Below are 21,484 nucleotides of genomic sequence, written 5' to 3'. Positions count from 1 at the left end.
AAAAAAACAAACAACCCCATCAAAAAGTGGGCAAAGGATATGAACAGACATTTCTCAAAAGAAGACATTCATACAGCCAACAGACACATGAAAAAATGCTCATCATCACTGACCATCAGAGAAATGCAAATCAAAACCACAATGAGATACCATCTCACATGAGTTAGAATGGCAATCATTAAAAAGTCAGGAAACAACAGGTGCTGGATAGGATGTGGAGAAATAGGAACACTTTTACACTGTTGTTGGGATTGTAAACTAGTTCAACCATTATGGAAAACAGTATGGCAATTCCTCAAGGATCTAGATCTAGATGTACCATATGACCCAGCCATCCCACTACTGGGTATATACCCAAAGGATTATAAATCATGCTGCTATAAAGACACATGCACACGTATGTTTATTGCGGCACTATTCACAATAGCAAAGACTTGGAATCAACCCAAATGTCCATCAGTGACAGACTGGATTAAGAAAATGTGGCACATATACACCATGGAATACCATGCAGCCATAAAAAAGGATGAGTTTGCGTCCTTTGTAGGGACATGGATGCAGCTGGAAACCATCTTTCTTAGCAAACTATCACAAGAAGAGAAAACCAAACACCGCATGTTCTCACTCATAGGTGGGAACTGAACAATGAGATCACTTGGACTCGGGAAGGGGAACATCACACACCGGGGCCTATCATGGGGAGGGGGGAGGGGGGAGGGATTGCATTGGGAGTTATACCTGGTATAAATGACGAGTTGATGGGTGCTGACGAGTTGATGGGTGCAGCACACCAACATGGCACAAGTATACATATGTAACAAACCTGCATGCTATGCACATGTACCCTAGAACTTAAATAAAAAAAAAAAAAAAAAAGGATGAGTTTGCGTCCTTTGTAGGGACATAGATGCAGCTGGAAACCATCATTCTTAGCAAACTATCACAAGAAGAGAAAACCAAACACCGCATGTTCTCACTCATAGGTGGGAACTGAACAATGAGATCACTTGGACTCGGGAAGGGGAACATCACACACCGGGGCCTATCATGGGGAGGGGGGAGGGGGAGGGGGGAGGGAATGCATTGGGAGTTATACCTGATATACATGACGAGTTGATGGGTGCTGACGAGTTGATGGGTTCAGCACACCAACATGGCACAAGTATACATATGTAACAAACCTGCATGTTATGCACATGTACCCTAGAACTTAAAGTGTAATAAAAAAAAAAAAAAAAAAAAGGATGAGGAATGATTTCTCAAGTGGGTGAAAGTAATATACATATGCACTCTTTTTTGGTCTGTTTTAGTTTAAATTAGTTTGGGTACAAGTAAAAAAGTTCCAGGGACTTGTTTATCACATGCCCTACTGTTTCAACATCCTGAGATAAAGAGGCCCTTTACCTTAAAAAGCTTGGTGCAAAGGAAAGGAAGAAGAGAGCAGTTTGACTGGCAATGCAATGAATGAAAGGGAGGGAAGGGAGGTAACAGAAAAAAATGCGGGGTCAAGAGCACAGTTTCCATATTCAAGACAGTTTGAACCATGGCTACAACACTTGCCAGACTAGAGTCCATGACCTTGTACACTCATCTAACCTAAGGGTCATCTCTATCATCCATAAAATGGTGTGATTATAGAACCCACTTCATACTGTATGAAAGGAGAACATGTATGCAAAATGCATGTACAATACCTGAGTGAGCACACATTGAAAGCTAGTTGTTATTACACTAGTCATTATTAATCATTAGGTTCCTATCCCACCTAGTTGAACAGCCAGGCATGCTTAAGGTAAATCTCTTCTGTACAATAGAAAGTCCAATTCCTTGAAAGAAAGTCTGCTTTTAGCTGTGAAACCAAATGAGGTTAAGAGCCTGAGAAAGTATGACTCAAATTTAAAAAATGTTTTGTTAATATGCTTTGAGAGAACATGAGCAGAGAAAATATGAAACTATGTTTTGTGTACGATATTTCAACACCAGTTTCACTTTAATACTTATACAAAATAGTAGTTTTTTCATGTTACAATATAAGAAATAAAAAGAAAGGAAAATAGCATTAAAACTTACCCTTTGTTTTTCATTTGTACCCTTTTTACTGGTCTCTTTTCTACTTTCATCCTCATACACTAGAACAAAGTCAATTCTTCGCTGACCATCATTAAAAAAGAGGGAGTCAGATTTTCCATTAAATTCTTCCTGTGTAAAACAGAAAAACAAATTGTAATATATACTTTTTTGAAAAAGTGCTGATTTGTAAGTGTTAATTTTCAAGCTTTAACAGGTTTATTGTGAAAGAGAAATACATCCACTACTAGTCAGCTTACCAAGCAGTCATGGCCACTATGACTATGACATGGCAAACATGGTGTATTCTTGGTGAAAGAAGTCTTTGAATTGAACAGTACAATATTATTCTATAAACTCATGAGAGTATATCAATATTATGTATGTAACACAATCATCCCAGAATTATTTCCACATTAAGCAGCAAAGGCATATCAAGGTCAAAAACAAACACAGTAAACAAAACTGCCTATCCAAGGGAGTGAAGTTTATTTAACAAGAAGAAAAATCTAAGACAAAAAAACTGTTGATGAAAATCTCATCCTTCTTATGTCTTATTTTCTAAACTTTTACCATTTCATGATTTCTTTTTGGACCTACCTCACCACTTTATAGAAGATATCGTGGGATAACTTCAAACAAATGCCAAAAGATACTTCCATATAAATAAAAGCTGCACTAGTCATTGGTGTTTGTCCCCTAATCTACAAATGATGTCCCTGATTCCTAGCAAACAAATTTTTAAAAACCAAAAGAACCAGCAACAACAAAATACAGATGCCTTTAGTTTAGAGCTTAAAATCTTTATGGTTTAAAAAGAAATGATGGCAGAATAGAAACCAAATACAAAAATACCTATTAGCATATGGAGCTGGATAGAATTGTTCTAATTTACTCCAAGGAATGATTTGAATTTGTGTTCTCATACAGCTTGTCAGAATGCTCATGTTAATTTTGTTAAGAATCGACTGCTTTTTAACTAAGTCATATTGAAAAGTTTTCTATGATTCGTTAAAAACTAATAAGGAGATTTCATTTTGCAATCATTTGGTGTATAACTTGTACATTATGTTCATTAAATGTGATTAATTCTCCTCTGCATTCAGTATCAATTAGCACAGAAGCTACGCAATTTTACCACACACTGCTTTCTCCTTTTCTTCACACTTTTGAGAACATATATTTTTTGATACTTATATGAAAAGTGATATTTATCATTCCTTTCCCCTTTTCCACTGTTGTACACATGAAGGTTTATTACCAGTATTTGAAGTTCCTAGTTAGCAGGTATTTCACCAGCAGACTGAATGCTGCTGATGTAACCCATCTCAATGCACCTTCATCCAGTGCATATAACCTGGAATTCTAAGCACAAACAGTGTGACTCTGCCGTGAGACCTTTCCTATCCAGGGCAATAAAGGGCTAGGAAAACAAAGACACATCGATGTCTTAGGCTGATACCACTATCCAATTCTTATATTTGCAATTTCAGTTATTTCAAACCAATAAACTTCAAGAGTATTTAAAACTATATGAAAATGCTGAGCCCTGTCTTTTTCATTTCAGCCACAGAGTCCTTTAGGTCCATTCAATTTCTCTTACTTTCAATGAGGACTGTACTATGGGTGACAACCAGGGTTACTGCTAGAGGAACGTTGTGCATGGAGAAAAAATATATATCTATCTATAATTCTCAGAAGAACAAAGGGGAAGAGGGGTCCAGTGGAATATAGTCAGGAAAACCTGGTCATCACTGCAACATCTGAAAAGCATACAAAAAGCAACTTGTTCTCTGTAGCCCACATTCTGTTGCCTTTGGTGGAGTCCAGCAGGAGCTCACTAAAGTTCTGAAGAATTAGGCCTGGAATGAGAACCACATCTGTACATGGCTCTAGGCACTCTTCCCTGGCACAGTGGAACAGGCTGGCAGTTAGCAAGGAAAACCCCACTAACTTGGCAACATTTGCCTGTGTGAAATAAAGAGGTCAAACTCCAATATGGTACTATTAGAATGCAATACCAGAGAAAAGAGTGCCAGTCTCTACTGCTGCGAAATCCAGGTCTCCTATCTCTTGGCAGAAGACATTCTACTACACAACGGAGAAAAGGGAGAAACTAATCACTAGCATGGAAAGAATATGTAACAAATAAGGGAAGGGGCCTAAATAAAAACAGATAGTTAAAATGCTGAAGTTAAATTATTTGTCCAAGATCTGAATAAAGATAAAAATAAAGATAGTTAAAAATGCTGAAGTTAAGATCTGAATAAAAGCAGTCAGATTAGGACCTTTGCTCAAATTCTTGTTTATGTGTAAGGGTGTTTGAAACTTGCCTTGGACAGCAAGTGAAACTGTCTTACTGTATCGGAATTTCCAAATAGCCTGTGATATGGTTGTCATTTACTATGAGATTGGAGAGTATTCCAGGCTCATTTGGGTTAATGGTCTCTCAAACTTTATGCCCAGCAGGATGCACGAAAGGTTTACTGTCTAACAATAAAGTTGAAGGGTTACGCTATGAAAAATAAATATCAAAACATTCACATAATTTGAAGTGTAACTGATGTGCAAATATGGAAAAAACACGTGGCTCTCTACAATTTTTAAGAGAAGAAAAATTAGTTAATTCCAAGAAGAACACAAAGGGAAAAAACTATAATAATAGACAACTACTAAAGTAAAAATATGGGATCTTCTATTTTTCAGTAAATTGTGAATCCAGGTACATGGTAAGTTCTAGGGAAACAGAAAATTAGAAGCAGAAGCCTTTATGTAAATTTAGATTTCACAAAATATGAAACATAAAAAATTTTATTTATATGCCATGCAGTTACGAATGATACATATTCCTACGTGTTTTTCGTAACTGTAGCAGAGTTCAGGCATCAGAGTCAAGGCATGAGTAATAAGTAGAACGTTCTTCCCCCCACCAACAAAATGGTGCAAAAATATTGCAGAGATAGAAGACACTAGGTAAAATTTTCTTCATTTTGATCAAAATGCAAACTGCAAAGTTCAAGAAAAACACAGTAATAATTGAGCCAAAAAAGTGCCAAGAACTGCAGGTACGGAAGGCTGACTTCGAAGGTGGAAAGACAAGTACTGCGGAAGCCGGGGTGGGAAGGAAAGGAAGTAACGTATTGGTAACTCTGGACACACAGGGGAGCCACACAGGAAGTCAGCTCAGTAAATGGTGTGTACTGTAGGGAGTAAGTGAGCTTGTTTTTGACCAGACCAGGCATTCAGCAAAGTGTTGACAGAGAAGCAGCACAGTGGAAAAGGAGCCTATTCAAGGAGGAAAATACATCTTGAAGCTTGGACTCCAAGTCTGTTTTAGAGTCAAATGTGTCAGGATGTTCCAAGAACATCCCTTGGTTGTGACTCTGACGATCAAGGTGTACTCAGGAATGGCCCAGAATGATTTTTGTACAAAGCACACTGTCTGCTTCCTGCCCTGTTAACCACACTATTAGCTTCTGAAGGTTAGTGGCCAGTTCTCTGTTGAGAACTCAGGGGCTCAGGTTTATTTTTTTCTTAGAATAAATTTTTTTTTCTGATAAAATATATCCTCAACACAAAAAAATTCTGAAGATACAAAAAAATACAGAAAAAAATAAAAGTATATGTAATCCCATTTCCTAGACAAGAGCTAAGTTTCTTAAAATTTTGGATTACATCCTTTCACTCTTAGATGGACATACATGCATGCAAGAGCACACAAATACACTAACCAAAATGATACCATATTATACATACTGTTTTATAAACATCTATTATAGACACTTGCTAGCTTTATAGAAAGCTCTACAACATGTGTAATAGCTGCAATATAATTTAGTAAAACAGTTCCTCCACTGATGAGCGCAGAAGTAGTTTCCAATTTTCTGCCTTTATAAACACTGCTGCAATGAGCATCTTTGTACGTATGTATCTGTGCGCATGTTCAGTTACTAAATTCCAGAAGCAGATTTTAAGTGGCACAGCCTTTTTAAAAGCTTTTGATACATAGGTTGCTAAACTGTCATCCAAAATATTTATAAAATCAACATATCCACCAGAGGGTATGAGTGCTTTGCTCCACCCTCATTTGACTTCAGTGTTTTCTACTTTTCCCAATATGATAGTCAAAATATGTATTTTTTTCTTGTACACTTTTTAACTACAGAGCTCTAACTTTGTTATGGATACTGCCCAAATTAAATGCTCTATTTTTGTGGAGTGCTTATTACTCTCTTTCAATTAATCGAACAAACTTATTAAATACTTTTCAGTAGATTGTCTTGGGTCTTCTTACTGATGAAATCCTAAAAACCACACAGGTAACTGAACAGGTGGGGGTAAAGGGCAATACAGACTAGGCCTATATGATTCCATGTGGCTCAGTCTGGGACTCCTGTCTGCTAAGAGAAGACTGCTAAGTGGGGGAGGGCACCAAATATCTCTTCAAATGTAAGCACTCAACATGAGTTATGGAGAGACTGGCTATGAGAGGTTCCTATGCATCCCTGGATGGTGCTTGCACCAAGCAATCCAAACACAGAAATGGTGTGATTTATAGCCACTCTGAACCCTGGTATCCATTTGAACAGGTGGCTGAATAAGACAGCTTCAGAAGGGGCAGCAGCTGCTAGGAGTGGATGGTGTCCCAGCACAATCTGGGGTTGTGGTCATGAAAAAGAAAATAGGGAATGATGTATATAGTGACCTCAAAAGAGTTCATTTTTACTAAATTAGTCCTGAAAGGAAGACGGAGAAATATTTCAGGGCACCGTCAGGCAGCCCTGGGTTTAGCAAGGTGAACATGTTTTCTGTAATGTGGACACTCAACTAGAATGTGGCATGCTAATTTTAGAAGGGCACCAACCCGCTGACGGACTTTCCATTATAATTTACATGCCGCCTGAATAACTACCAAGTTATCAATTGTGTATTTTGACTCATACATTTCTTTAGATTCAAAACATACTACTTATTTGGTATACAAATAATTTCTGTTGCAAGTTAAAACTGATGTAGAAATTCTTAAAAAATAGTCTTGTTTTTATGTAAGTAAATGGCTATAACTAGTTCTGAAACAGCTGAACTTGTTATTTTCAGTCATTTCTCATCAAGGATAGATGTAGTTCACTTATAAATACCATTAGATTGTGCCATGAAATGCTTTGTATGCAAGGGAATGTTCACATATCAATGGCTTCCTGATTTACCTCTGTTTCCGTTCGCCTGTGTTAAACTCTAGAGTTCTATCATTAGAATAGAACGTTGTAGACCCGGGTGAGGATGAAGGCGCAATGCCTTGAGCATAATGAGTATTAAATATTTCCCTCTAGTTCATGCCAAGGAAGCAGTACTTTTATCAAATGGAGTTCTCATAGGATTTTCCGTATTGTTACAATTTCTGAAAAAGGGTAGAGGAAATATGAAAACAACTTTGAAATGACTTTTAAAATAAAACTTCCTTAAACATCATTAATTAACAAGGGTGGAAGATGCTGAGTTAGGAGCCTTCTTATGAGGTAGAGTACTCTTACTGAATCTTTTTCTCAAACCCAGAGTTATAATTGTAATTTTCATTAGCATGACTATATATATATATATATATATATTTCGCTTTCCTGTTTTCCCACAGACTTTTGACCATTTTAAAAATCTCAATTTAGCTTTCCTTAAAGGTGATCTGCAGAAAAGGAGAACAATAAATAGTCAATAAATGAAAACAAAAAAATGTGAAAATGCCTATAGGGGTTGTTTTTACACTCTCCTTTTCTAGAAGAAACCATCATCCATTTGCACTGTTCTCATCTGGAAGTGGTAATGCTGGTAAAAGAAAGATTTTTCTTAGGAGAGATCTCTTAAGAGAGATCAAACTTTAAGATATTCCCAGTAAAGCATTTCAACAGATAGATATAATAAGACAGGTGGTAAAAGAGGACATTTGTGAGAGTGAATGATTATCCTCCTAGAGGTTAACCTCTTAAGGTTCCAATATCCTCAAGGCATCTTGCTTTAATATCCACTGTGGATTTAATATCCAGCCATGCTTACTTCAAGCTTTTTTTGACCCTGTGAGCATTTTCAGTTTGTACCATCTCCTGAGGAAGAATGATCTGTACGTTTTCCACGTAGACAAGAGAGTTGTCCTGAATTACATTTCTGAACTTTTAAAGAAATAGCTCCAATCTTATATTCTGGATTCAGTTGGAACCAAAATAATATTGCTACAACCAGATTCTTTATGATTTAATGAACTTTCACAATGTTCTATCCACAAACTTGAAGATGCTTAGTTTTATGGAACAACAAATGCAGCTTGACTTTATAACTGTATGTTCCCTTCCACCCATCCTCTGAGTCTTCTTAATTAACTATACTTCAACTATCTTTAGCTTATCTATGTTTGGTTCTTAGACCACAAAACTGGTCACAACTCACAAATACTGGTGGTTCCCAGTCACAAAATCGATAGCTGTGAATTGCCCCCCTTATCTAAGTCACCTGTGTCACAGGTGACTTGTGTCAAGTTAGTAGACAGTTGTGTCAGGTTAGCAGTCCCTCAAATTTTAAGCTATAGCTACCCAGACTGAAGCTGAGATGAAGATGATAAATAAGGTGTAACTGGGGGCACAACCAAAGTAGGAAGTCTTGGGTTCTTTACTAGGTTCTCAGATAATTCTTCTGCAGCTTCCCTTAATGTTACAATCTGTCACTCACATAGTGACATGTGTTTGAAAGTCACCTAAGGGTTTCTCCTGGTACAATTTCTTTGGTGAACTCATCTTTTACAGTAGGCTTCCATTTCCAGTCTTGGAACTGCCCTGGGCTATTTTTAGCTTTTCAGCTACACAAGAGTGCTGTCATCATCTGTAACTCCCTAGTCAACCGGTTATGTCATGTGTACTCCTGGGCCACGATCTCAGATGACTGCTCTGGAAATCAATGTTTGCAACTTCATTCAAAGCTAGAGGAAGAAAAACAAATCAGAGTACCTAGTGCCCAGCAAAGCAAAGGATTGTAACAATTCCTACCAGTTGATTGATGTTTTATGTAGCTATTACTTTTCTTCCTTTAACTCAAAAAGTAGTTTACAAGAATGGCTGTTCTTTGTGGTGTGGAAACAGGCATGCACAGATGTTTCCAAAACACAATTTAAAAAAATAAATGTCTCATTTAAAACAGTGGTGCAGGCTGGGCGTGGTGGCTCACACTTGTAATCCCAGCACTTTGGGAGGCTGAGGCGGGTGATCACCTGAGGTCAGGAGTTCGAGACCGGCCTCAACACAGAGAAATTCCGTCTCTACTAAAAGCACAAAATTAGCCGGGCGTGCTGATGCATGCCTGTAATCGCAGATACTTGGGAGGCTGATGCAGGAGAATTGCTTGAACCTGGGAGGCAGAGGTTGTGGTGAGCTGAGATCACACCGTTGCACTCCCGCCTGGGCAACGAGAGTGAAACTCCATCTCAAAAAAAACAAAAACAAAAACACAGTGGGGCAAAAAAGTTTTCAGCTGACTATAGATAGTAAATAAATAAAACCTTACAAAACTCTCCTAAAAGAGGATATTGAATATAAGCTATTATTATTTAGCAAGTAAATGAAAAGAGTCCGAAATGAGAATAAAGAACACAGACTTTGGTATCTGGCAGAGCTACTAGCTTCAAATCTTAACTGTGCCACGTACAACTAGCCACGTGCCTTTGTGTGTATATTGTATCTCTTTAAAACTAAATTGACTCATTTGTAAAAAGGGAAAATCATAGAAAGGCGGGGTTATTGTGAAGATTAAGTGAGATGATACATGCAAGGCAATGGCACAAAACCTGGAATATAGTAAAAGCTCAATAAATGTGAGCTTTCACAATGGTATTCTCTACCTTAACAGGTAGCAGTTTTTTATTGATTACTACCTGCACTGGGTGCATTCACATAGCTTATATTCATCAGAAACTTCCACCCGCATCTTGCTTCTTCTATTGTTTCTCAGATGATCAGGGATGACTTCTTTTAGCTATCAATTGACCTGTCTTTAATAGGTGTTGTATTACCCTATTACCTGCTGCTTCTTACATGCTTTGGATTGGGCAACCAGATTAACTGAATCTGTTGAAATTCTCTCAAATTACAGAGTATTGCTTTGGTTTTGGACATCAGAGGCTTTTAGTCTTTCTTCAGGTTCCAAGTAAAGTGTGATAAAGAGGAGGGCCTTATTCCACAAAAGAATAAAATATGTTAAGGGCTGTTAAACTGTATTCTACCTCTTCTCCTAGCCTCTTTCAAAAGAAGAGGTAAGACATCTGGCGTCAAGAAGAATAAATGCAATACCATTAAAGAATGATAAACAGAATCAGAGCCAGAGAAGGTAGGAGGAAGACAATGTACTAACCACTGAGACAATTGTAGTTGTTGTGATCTTAACATGCAAACTGGCACAAAGCCTCTTGGCAGCAAGGCAAAAGGAAAAGATGTTCAATGATATAGTCCTGCTATCGGAAAAAAAGGAAGCACTCTGATTTTTTGGAATGATAAAGCTTTATGTGGGACCATATATAAAAGCACCCAATTTTTTTACATTTCCCTAATAGACAATGTCCTTGGCAAGCAATTGGGGTTATGCAATATAAAATATAGGTGACCTTTGACTTTTTCATCTTTAGTTCTCATATTGCCTCCACCTCTGAGGCAGCTAGTTTAGCTTTCAATCTGTTCCATCTATTGCCATCGTTCTAGTCTGTGCTCTTGACCCCTACTAATGAGGTTACAATTAACACCCCATTGGTCTCCTTGCATCTGTTCCTCCTGTTCACCAGTTTACCTTTTACATTGCCACCAGAAGGATGTTCCTAAACCAATATGCTCAGCAAGTCACAGAAGAGTTCAAAAACCATTAGCTACTCCTAGCAACCTCTAGAGGAAGTCCAAACTTTTCGGATGCCTTATAATCTGATTATATGCCACATTTTATAAACTATTACTCCCCATTCCTAACCTTCCAACCCAACTATCTTTCTCATCAGTGTCTTGACTACGTCATGGTCCTTCCTCTTTCTACTCCTTTGCTCCCATGGTTTCTCTGTCCTGAAATCCCCTCCCCCTCTCCTAACCACCGACTCCTTACCACCTATCCAAATCTTAACTCTCCTTTAAGGTCCAGCTCAGTTCTTCCTTGGAAGCCTTCCTACCAACTTGGATTCATGTTTCTCTCTCTCTTCTTGTACCACCCTCTGTGCCAATGGATGTGTGTCCCATAGACCTCTGAGGGTTCCTGACCCTTTTGGGAGACCTGCAGGGTCAAAACCATTTTTATAATACTAAGATGCTATTTGCCTTTCTAACTGCATTATCATACGCAGTGATGGTGCAAAAGTCATGGTGGGTAAAACTGCCAGCACCTTACCACAATTCCACATTGGCACCAGACTGGACGAGCAGGCATTCTTCACCACCACATGCTCACAGTGAAAAAAGCAACTTGTCACTTCCTTTAAGAATGTTGTTGATGGAGCAGTAATAAGTACTAACTTTACTAAATCTTGAGTGTTGAGTAAACGTCTTTTTAATATTCTGTGGGAAGAAATGGAAGTACCCATTCAGCACTTCCATTGCACACAGAGTATGATAATTGTCTCAACGGAAAGGGATTGCAGGATTTTTGAGTTGTGTGTGTGCCTTTTTTTTCTTTCTCACAGAATACCATTTTTACTTGACAGATGACTGACACAAAATTTGGTTACACAGACGAATATTTAGCAGATATTTTCTCGAAAATGAACAACATGCAACTGTCATTTCAAGGAAAACAACTGACAACATTTACTGTTAGTGACAAAATACAAGTTTTCAACCAAATATTAGAATTTAGGACAATTAAATTCACCACTGTGAATTTGACAGCTTCCTAATAGTCAACGACTTTTCTGTTGAGGTTGAAGGTAATGTTAACAAATGTGATTTTTTCATATCATATAATGAAATGAGTAAATATTTGTAAAATCTACTTAACTTAGTGAATCGATACCTCCCAACTGACCTAAGCATGGTGGCAAAAATCATGCTTGGGTGAAGTTCCCTTCAAACGCAAGGCAAGTTTTTCATGTAGGGAAAATTCATTAATACAGTTTCAACATTCCACATTGCAACCAACCTTTATAAACTACCACTTGTTGAGTTTTATTGTGGAATCCAAGAAGAACATCTTTAATTATCTGAAAAGGCTTCAAAATATGCTTCCTTTATCTGACTACTTGTCTATGTAAGACTGAATCATCTTCATGTACTTCAACCAAAACAATATATTGCAACTTTTAAGTGCAGAAACAGATATAAGAATCCAGCTGTCTTTTCTTAAAGAGATCTGCAAAATGTACAAAAAATGACACCCTTCTTACTATAAGAGTTATTCTGCATATTTATATTAATGTGTATTGGTTGTATTTACATGAATACATATTTTTAAATTTCTCAGTTTTAAGTTCTAATTAGTAGATATCAACAGATAAATCCACATTAAAAAGAAAACTCTGAGATCGATACTTTTCTATTTAGAGTGTGAAGTGTAAGAATATTAAAAATTTAGAACTGGTTTTTTATACCACTTTGACTCTTAATTTTACATCATGTTATAATAGTATAATACATATATGTCATATATTTTTATGTACATATATCATCTTAATGGGAATATAACACTGAAGGAAAAAATACTTACTTTTAATCTATAACACCTAAGTGAACCAACAGATTATTGAATTGACTTGAGGTAACATGTAAAAGTATTTAATAAAACCATTTTATTCAAGTTTTATAATTAGGTGGTAACAGACTAAGTCTGTTTCAGAAAATTCACAACTCCATTCCATCCAAATGCAGTTGTCAGTTTCTATACTCTATTAACATTTTAAATTGTATTCTATTGAAGAAAAGTATTTCCCTCCTATCTTTGTACATGCAGTTAGTTCCCTCTTCCTAGAATCTCCTTTGCTCCCTTTCCTCTTCATGGAGATTTTCCCTCGCAGCTAGCTTAGGTTTGCTCCTTATATGCTCACAGCACACCTTGTACTTCTCCTTAAATGTCACTTCTCACAACTTTAATTGTCGAGTTATTTGTGTAATTATTTGATTAATGTCTGTCTTTCTCACTGGAATATATGCCTCAAAGGGACATAGACTGTGCCATCCTTTTAGTGATATTTCCCAACAGTATCTGCTCAACAGGGCTATGGGAACATTAAATGGATAAATATTATTAAATAAATTAACTGAAATTAATTAACCCTTTATCCTGTGACATTCTGTAACGTGGCAGATAAATTAACAGGGGGAGAAAATTCCATTACACATCACAGAAGAAATAAATAAATCTGATTTTTATTTTTAAAGGAATTATTTGGAGAACAGCTCAGTAGGTGGCAAAAGTGGTAATGGGAAGACTATGAGTCCAGGGAAGAAAGGTGGAGCCTATCTGAGGAGGTGAGCAATGGAGATGAGAAGTAAGCGACAGATTGAAGCTATAATTTATACTTACAATCAGCAGACCCTGTTAATTAACTGGATGGGGCTGAGAGAGCCTCAGTTATCAACAGGGTGTCAAAGAGCCTCAGGTTTCTGGCTTGAGAAGCTGAAAGGATGATGATTACATTTATCAACATTCAGAGAACTGAAAGAGAAAAGAGACTAGGAGGGAAAGACTAAGTCCCTGAGGTTTCTATGTGGCAGTATCAGCATGCAAGGCTGAGAGGAAAGATTTAAGAAAAGGATAAACTTGGGAGTTGTCAACATAGAGCTCATCATGGAAGCTGAGGAAGTGAGTGTGAGAAGGAGAGAGAGTGAGAAAAGATGAGTGGGGCTCAGCTCTGAGGAATCTAAGGGATAGGAAGTGCTTGGGTGACATAGGGCAGGAAGTGAAACAGCAGAGAAGTGGCCAGAAAGAGAAATGGTCAATGTAAGATTATCTTTGATTTGCTTCTCCCTCACCCCCAACTCTCCTTTCCATATTCCCTACTTCTGCCCAGTCCCCACTGGGACTATTATGGTCATCTCCTAACTGGACTGCCCGCACGTTGCTTCTCCCCCAGTTCATCATACGTCCTCCCACCAGAATACTCTCTCTGCAGTGGTGCTTTCCAACATAGTAGTCATGAGCCACACATGGCTACTGAAATTATATGAATAAGAATTAATAGAATTCAGTTCTTTGGCCTCAATAGCTGCATCACAAGTTGTCTCCATACCCAAGTGTGGTCAGTGGCTATCGTGTTAGCACAGAGACAGAACATTTCCACCGTGAGATAAAGTTCTGTTGGACAGCACTGCTACAGCGTTGCTTTCTCTCTTCAGCTCAAAAGCCCAAACTCTTTAGTCCAACATTTCTACATTCCACACTATCTTTCCAACATCCTCTCCTCTAACTTCCCAAGATCAGCTCTAGACTCAATGCAAACCGGGACACACCCCACTAATTTCCATCTTCATTGATATGTTCATGTAATGCTATTTGGACACCCTTCTGTAATAACTGTGATAGTTATGTATGAGCTTGGCTAGGCTATCGTACTCATTTATTATGCAGTGAAACACTAATCGAGGTGTTGCTGTAAAGGTATTTTGTAGATGTGGTTAGCATCCAGAATCAGGTGACTTTCAAGTAAAGGAGATTATTCTCCATTATCTGTGTGGGCGTTATCCAGAGGTCAGTCAAAAGAACTGGTAAAATCCTGATTGATCTAGATTCTGGCACAGATTTCAGTATCTACCAAAATGTAGTCTTCAAGGTTGAGCTATATACCACTTCCTTCAAAAATACAAACCTGATTTTATATATATATACACACATGTGTACATGTACACATATATGTGTATATTTTTTGGTAGATAAACATGTATATGTACACATATATGTGTGTATATATGTATATATGTGTGTGGTGTGTGTGTGTGTATATATATATATATTTATAATTTTTTTTTTTGGTAGAGATAAGGTCTCATTATGTTGCCCAGGTTGGTTTTGAACTCCTGAGCTCAAGCAATTCTCTTATCTAACCCTCCCAAAATGTTAGGATTATAGGCATCCAGCCCAAACCTGATTTTTCTAAGGCAATGATTCTTAAACCTGGGTGTACATTATAGTCATCTTTTAAATGTTATATAAACACAGTCAGGTTCTACTGAAACCAAGATAAGCACATGAAAGTGGAGCTTGGGCCTTCATATTTCAAAAGCACGATCTAGGTAATTCTGATGCACAGCCAGGGGTGAGAACTACAGCCCTAACTGAATTCCTCTAGCACTTCCTAAGTGCCTAACAGAACTCATCAAACACTACACACTGCCTTATAGTCTTTCATTCAATCAACCAATCAGTATCAACTGCACAACTAACATTTGTCAGAATGGACAATGCAGGAGACTGAGGTGAACAGTCTGCTCACCCTTGGCCCTGTGGGTAAATGCTGAGATAGACTGCTTTGTATTTCTCTAAGCGTACTGATTAATATATATTGAACGAAAATTTTACTCCAAAATTTAGTGAAGCCAATAGTGGCTTATATTCAGAATAGTACATAACTTAAATAGTCTATTTCTAGTTCATTGAAAATTGTATAACATGTGTGAGTGCTCAACATATTTATTGATAGGTTGTGCTGTTGGCATTTTATAATATTGCTGGGTATGATTAATTCTCAACCTGTTGATAATTTGGTAGGTACTGAAGTGTCTGTAACTGTACTTTCTCAGGGGCACAAGTCATCAAGGCTCTTGCCTGATCTTCTAAGAATAGAACTAATTCCTGATGCCAACACACTCTGATTTCATTTGAAAGGGAATGATACAGAGTATGGCAGGGCTGAGTAATGTAGGGCTGTGGCCTTTTCAATCCTAGCTAGCCCTTTCCCTGTAATGTGCTTAGCCAACTACAAGCATCCATAAGTGTTAGATAAGACTATTCACTATATTATCATGAACATCATTTTAAGATAGCTAAAATGTTTCTCAGTCACCATGCAGTCGCTGAACAGCACCCCAGTGAGGATATCTACTGCTGATCTTTCTGCTTTTTATATATGAGGAAACAGGTTCTAAAAGGAAAAGTGACTTGTCCACAGAGGCCTGAGAGCAGGGTTGCATGGAAAGATAGGGCTTCTAATTCCCTGGAGTCCATCTTATGTTCAACTTCCTAGGAGGGGAACCTTTTAAAATGGCTTTCACCTACAAAAAAGGAAAATTAAAAATAAGTAAAAACACTTCCAAAGTCTCAGAAGTACCTCATCTAATTCATCTCTTTTTAATCTTCTTCCTTCATATTTCACAGATAGTATATTTGCTTTTTAAAAACACTTAAGGCAGACGAAAGTACATGAAATGGTAGTGACACCATTAGCATCAATGAATGATCTGTCAAAATTTTCATTATTTGTATGTATTTTAAGGAAGTCAGGAAAAAAATCTACAATTTTTTTCCACACATCCTGCTAAAAATCAACACACACAAATTTGCAATCAAATTTTATTCCAGCTACAAGTATGGTCTTGACTTGATATATTATAATACATGCTAATATCCTAAAGATCCATATTATTGGTTTGCCCATTATAATCAATGAAGATGCTGTTTGGGAGTTATTATAATCCGTCAGGTCATATTATTCTACATTTCGAAGAGTGACTTGGAAGAAGGAGCTGTAAATGCTTTTTCCTTTTCAAGAAGCCATTAAGAGTTTTCTGGGTAAAAGCATATTTATAGTTTCTTACCAGAGACAGACTTGAGGAATACATTTGAGACTCATAGTAAAAATGCACTTTATTATTATTTATTAAAATAAGGAAAGCTACAGTTAACTAATGGGACCTCAGAAATAAAAAGATTTCAAATCATCTTTCCAAAGCCCTTCAGCCTTCCAAATTAATCAAGAGTTCAAAATACGGGAGGGATGGCATAAGCTGAAATCCCACTGGTCTCTCCTTTTTAATATTCTGGGAGTCTTGTGAATTCACATCGTGTGTACATTCCCACCAAGTTCTGTCTTTCTCTTTAAATTTTTATTACAACATTTTACATCCATGCTCCTTTTTAGGTCATGAGACAATGAGGTTATTTGCCAGCAAACTCTCAACTTTAACTCAATTATTTTGCTTCTGTGGCTTTCCTGGCCATTATTGTGATTATACTTCTAGATGACTTATAATCAAATGAGTTCCATGGTAAATACCGATACCACATCTTTGGTCAGAATGCCCAGGCCTCCCTGCTTTCCTCACCCATGTTTTTGTCAAATTAATTTTGACATTCCCCAGATAACAGATAGCTTGCTGAATTTCAAATGTGATACTTTGTGGGGTGGGAATTCACAAGACATTTTACAGCTAAGAATTTCTGGAAATAGTGGAATAAAACCAGGTGGAATAAACACTGTTATATGGAGAAAGGAATTACATCATTTGGCTGCTGCTAATATGTTACATGAGGAAAAAAACAAAAAAGGAGCAATGCAGATACATTAACGAACTGCATAAAACTCAGTGGGGTGAGATGTCACAGAAACCTCCTTTTCCCTCATTCCCCACTTTCTATCAGTTACCAAGTCAATCAATTAGAAATTGCCAATTGCCATGTCCCACTGACATGGCCTGGTTCAGGCATTCATTATCTCCATGCTAGATTGTTACCCATTTCATCTGTATTTCATCTCCTCCAAGGTGTGAGGTATTTTAATTATGAGAACGTCTTTCTACTGAAATGAAATCTAGTTGCTCATATATACCTCATGGGTCTTAATGCTACATTTTGCAATGCCATCCACCAATTACTCTTGACAAATATTGAAATGTTGCTGTCATGTTCTCGCCTAAATATCAGGATCTTCCACCATGCTGATCATTCCCTCTCAACATGCTCCCCTTTAAAGTCAGCACTCAGAATGGGAGGTAGCTTTACCAATACTGAGCAGGAAAAGCCGAGTATTTCCTTTAGTCTGGACACAGGTACAAACGCAACCTAGATTTTCATTAACCTTTTGACGTTGTTATCACATGCTCAATTCACATGGAGCTTCATTAACCGAATACCCAGTCATTTCATGTGATCCATCATTATTCTCTGCTCTTATGCTCTTTACTTAAACAGCTGATTACTTAAAGAGCTGATATTTATGAATTAGGGGCAGGAATTTACTTTAATTCATATTGATTTTTGTCTCCTCTAGAAATTGATTTTCATCCATTATTCCACAGTTTTAAGAACAATTGCCCAGATAAGCATGCTGTCACCAGGCACACATTTCTTCATTTTGTACTTAAATACATTTTTTTCCACACATCTTGCTAAAATCAAAACACATAAAAATGTCTGTGGCGCTCTCCTATTCTGTCAGTCTAATAACCTCCATTAAAAAAAAGTAATGTATTCATTTTGGGATGACTTATTTTATTGAACTCATCATGTTGGCTCCTAATGACCTTTTTTCTAATATTCACAAACCATCTCTTAAACATCTCAATCTGGAATATGGAGATTAGTGCTCCAGCTCCAGTGTCTCCATTTATGAGAATTTAGCCTATGCCCAACTTCTACCCTAACTTCACCCCTTTTGGAGAACTGTCACATTTGCCCCACTAGGTTCTGGCAGCTGTCCCAGTCCCTGTATCACCTCGAGACGACCGCTGCACTTCCCAAAGCAAATCTACAAGTGCTTTTAATACCCTGGTTAACTCATTTGGAACAATTATACTCCTTTCTAAAATATTCTTGGGCAGCATGAGCTTCTGTAGACTTCACCAGACCTTTAACCATTATCAATCTAAAGTTCACTTTCATTAGCAGAAAAGACAAAAGTAATATAGAAGCTAGTAAGCTGTTTTCTCATTCATCTCATACAGTTAAATTGACTTCCTTAAACTGTGGGCCAACCACTGCTTCTTCATCATCTCACATAACTCAAAAATCAATCAATCTCTCTGATCATGCTAAGCATTTTTTCACAAGTCTTGACTTATTTGAGGGAGGACTTTCATTTTACACTCACGTTTTTAGGCTAAGAATGGAAAAAATAAGATTAGAGTGTTCAAGAGGATTATTAGTACAGAATGATCATTTGTTAGCCTTCTGAGTTAAATTGGCTTTAGCAGGTCTTGTCTGACTGGGCCCAGCAACTTAATCACCATTTATGACTGTTTCTCTGAGAAAATAACATTCTATATTCCAAAGAAGTGACTCTGAAAAAATTTCTAAATGACATCTTCGCATGTTGAACTGCTTCACTTTTGCTCATACTCCCCAATCCTAACAAATCCATGAATTTAGCTTTTGAATCAGCCACACAGAGCAAATAAATATTCCTCCATATTCAGACAAAAATGCACATTCCATCACCTTCTGTTCTTGAATGCACAAAAAGCTTTCAACCTTGAAATGCCATGTGAATTCCTATCACAGCAAATGGGCCAATTTAGCAATTCTTACTAGTCAGTTTATCTCTGATCTCATTTCCCCCTTTTCAGAGTCCTTTTGCCAAATGAATATTCCTTTGTTTGGTTTTCTTTTTTGGTTGAGTTTCTTTTCTTTTTTAGTTTGGCAAGCTTACGGCCAAAGACACAAGGCAAAGTCATCATATTTCTTTGTTTATAGAAGGCAAAAGAGTATAAGTCCAAGTGAAAAAATGTTTGACTTATTAAAATGCCTTATTCCCAGACTTTCTGATCCTGAAGATCTGGGAGTGTGTGGGCAGATCTTGGGACTTTAGTTGGGTTTCTGGGATTAGCTAGAAAGGTCTTGGATTGACCATAAAATAGACCAAAATATTTTTCAATAGCCCCAACACCAATTCAGTTGCTTCAGAAATAACCAAAACAAAGTCTGGACTACTCAAGGCAAAAAAAAAAAAAAAAGGTGAAAATAGATCTTTGAACCCACTTTGAGACAAAACTTGCAAACAAAAATTTGTAGACCTGTGGGCAGCTGGCTCTGATTCTCTCATACCTTTCACACCTCAGGGCAAAGAAGATTAATGTTCTTTTTCCCAACTGCCACTTCCAGACCATTACTCCTCAATGTTCTTGGAAGAAAATTCATTTCAGGTCCATGTGAATAGAATACAACCCCAAAGCTTCCTAAAGTCTATCATTTCCAAAATCCCAGCTGCTGCTCCTGGTTTGCTGAAATTCTGATTCCGGGCTCACATGTTCTTCTTCTCCACTATGCATCCAGAGACACGACATGACCAATGCACTCTGGTCCCTCAGTAGCATCACATCTTACTGCCAATCACCTTCTCCCTTTCATGCAGTAATGCCATAGTCCTACCCTGGCCCTTGCCATCCTGAAAAATTCAAGAAGCATTTATTTAAGAAGTATTCAAAAAGGACTTATTTAAGAATCCCTCTTTCTAACCACAACTATATCACCTATTCATTTCACAAGACCCCAGGGGCCCCTTGACTTTTTCTAATCAATCTGCCGACCCTCTTCTTTCTTCCCTTCCTTCCATCTTTAGGGCCACATTCCAGAGCTCACTGTTTCAGTGACATCTTGCCAATACTGTACACTCCATAATGCCCATCTACAAAGCCCCAACTCTGGCTGAAGGCTGCTATCTGCATTCTCGCTGTCTGAATGATGTTGGAGAAAGCCACACAGCAGGGCAGCGTGGTAGGACTATAAATTCAGGATCGTCAGCCCCACACAGGCCCTGGCCCCAGCCCAGAAAGCCTAGAACTTTTTCCAGGTTTCTCCAGTTAGCCTGCTCGCTCTCTCTCCAAATTGGTTAAATCAAACTGTATCTATTCTACACTTGCTCCCCAAAGCTGGACTTGAATGGGAAAAACACACAACCACCCAACCTTGACCATGATCCCTACCCTTGAGTAGGCTTTCATCACTGCCAGCAATGACATTCCATTTCCCCAGTGCATTCACTTTCCCACTCTTCCAGATGAGTGTCTCACCCCTTTCTCCTCTCTTCAGATCCCCTTTCCCTCAATCTTAGCTAATGCCTTGCTTTCCATTTCACTGGTAAATGAAAACCAATCAAGAAAAGGATTCAGCAATCTTCTACTATCAAATCTATTGAACTAATTTCACCTGTGTCCCAATATGCTGGCTTCCCTCTTACTTCTAAGAAGGAACAGACCCTACAGTTAGGGCCAATCCCTCCACTTACTGATGGGATTCCCTTCTTGCCCTCTCAGGGACATTATACCAGTAATTCTTCCCTCTCACTCTTGTGTCATCAGATTTTCTCTCCCTACTGAACTGCTCCCACTACCTGACAAACAGTAATTCCTGCCATCTTAAAACTTTCTTAACAGTAATTCCTGCCATCTTAAAACTTTAACAGTAATTCCTGCCATCTTAAAACTCTCTTCACGGTGTATACACACACACACACACACACACACACACACACACACACACACACACACACACA

General features: G+C 37.8%; 1 protein-coding gene across 3 annotated transcripts in view; it reads right to left on the bottom strand.

Moving 5' to 3' along the window:
• ANO6 (anoctamin 6) overlaps positions 1–21,484 on the bottom strand; it is a 227,717-nt gene that overhangs the window by 109,906 nt on the left and 96,327 nt on the right. For all 3 annotated transcript variants that reach the window (XM_023231172.1, XM_023231170.2, XM_023231173.2), the window contains one exon: positions 2,071–2,199. In XM_023231172.1, coding sequence (XP_023086940.1) covers positions 2,071–2,199 — 129 coding nt within the window. The remainder of the gene's footprint in view (positions 1–2,070; positions 2,200–21,484) is intronic.

Source organism: Piliocolobus tephrosceles, chromosome 10, assembly GCF_002776525.5.
Source record: "Piliocolobus tephrosceles isolate RC106 chromosome 10, ASM277652v3, whole genome shotgun sequence".
NCBI classification, from domain to species: Eukaryota; Metazoa; Chordata; class Mammalia; order Primates; family Cercopithecidae; genus Piliocolobus; species Piliocolobus tephrosceles.
This window is presented reverse-complemented; position numbering and strand designations above follow the sequence as displayed.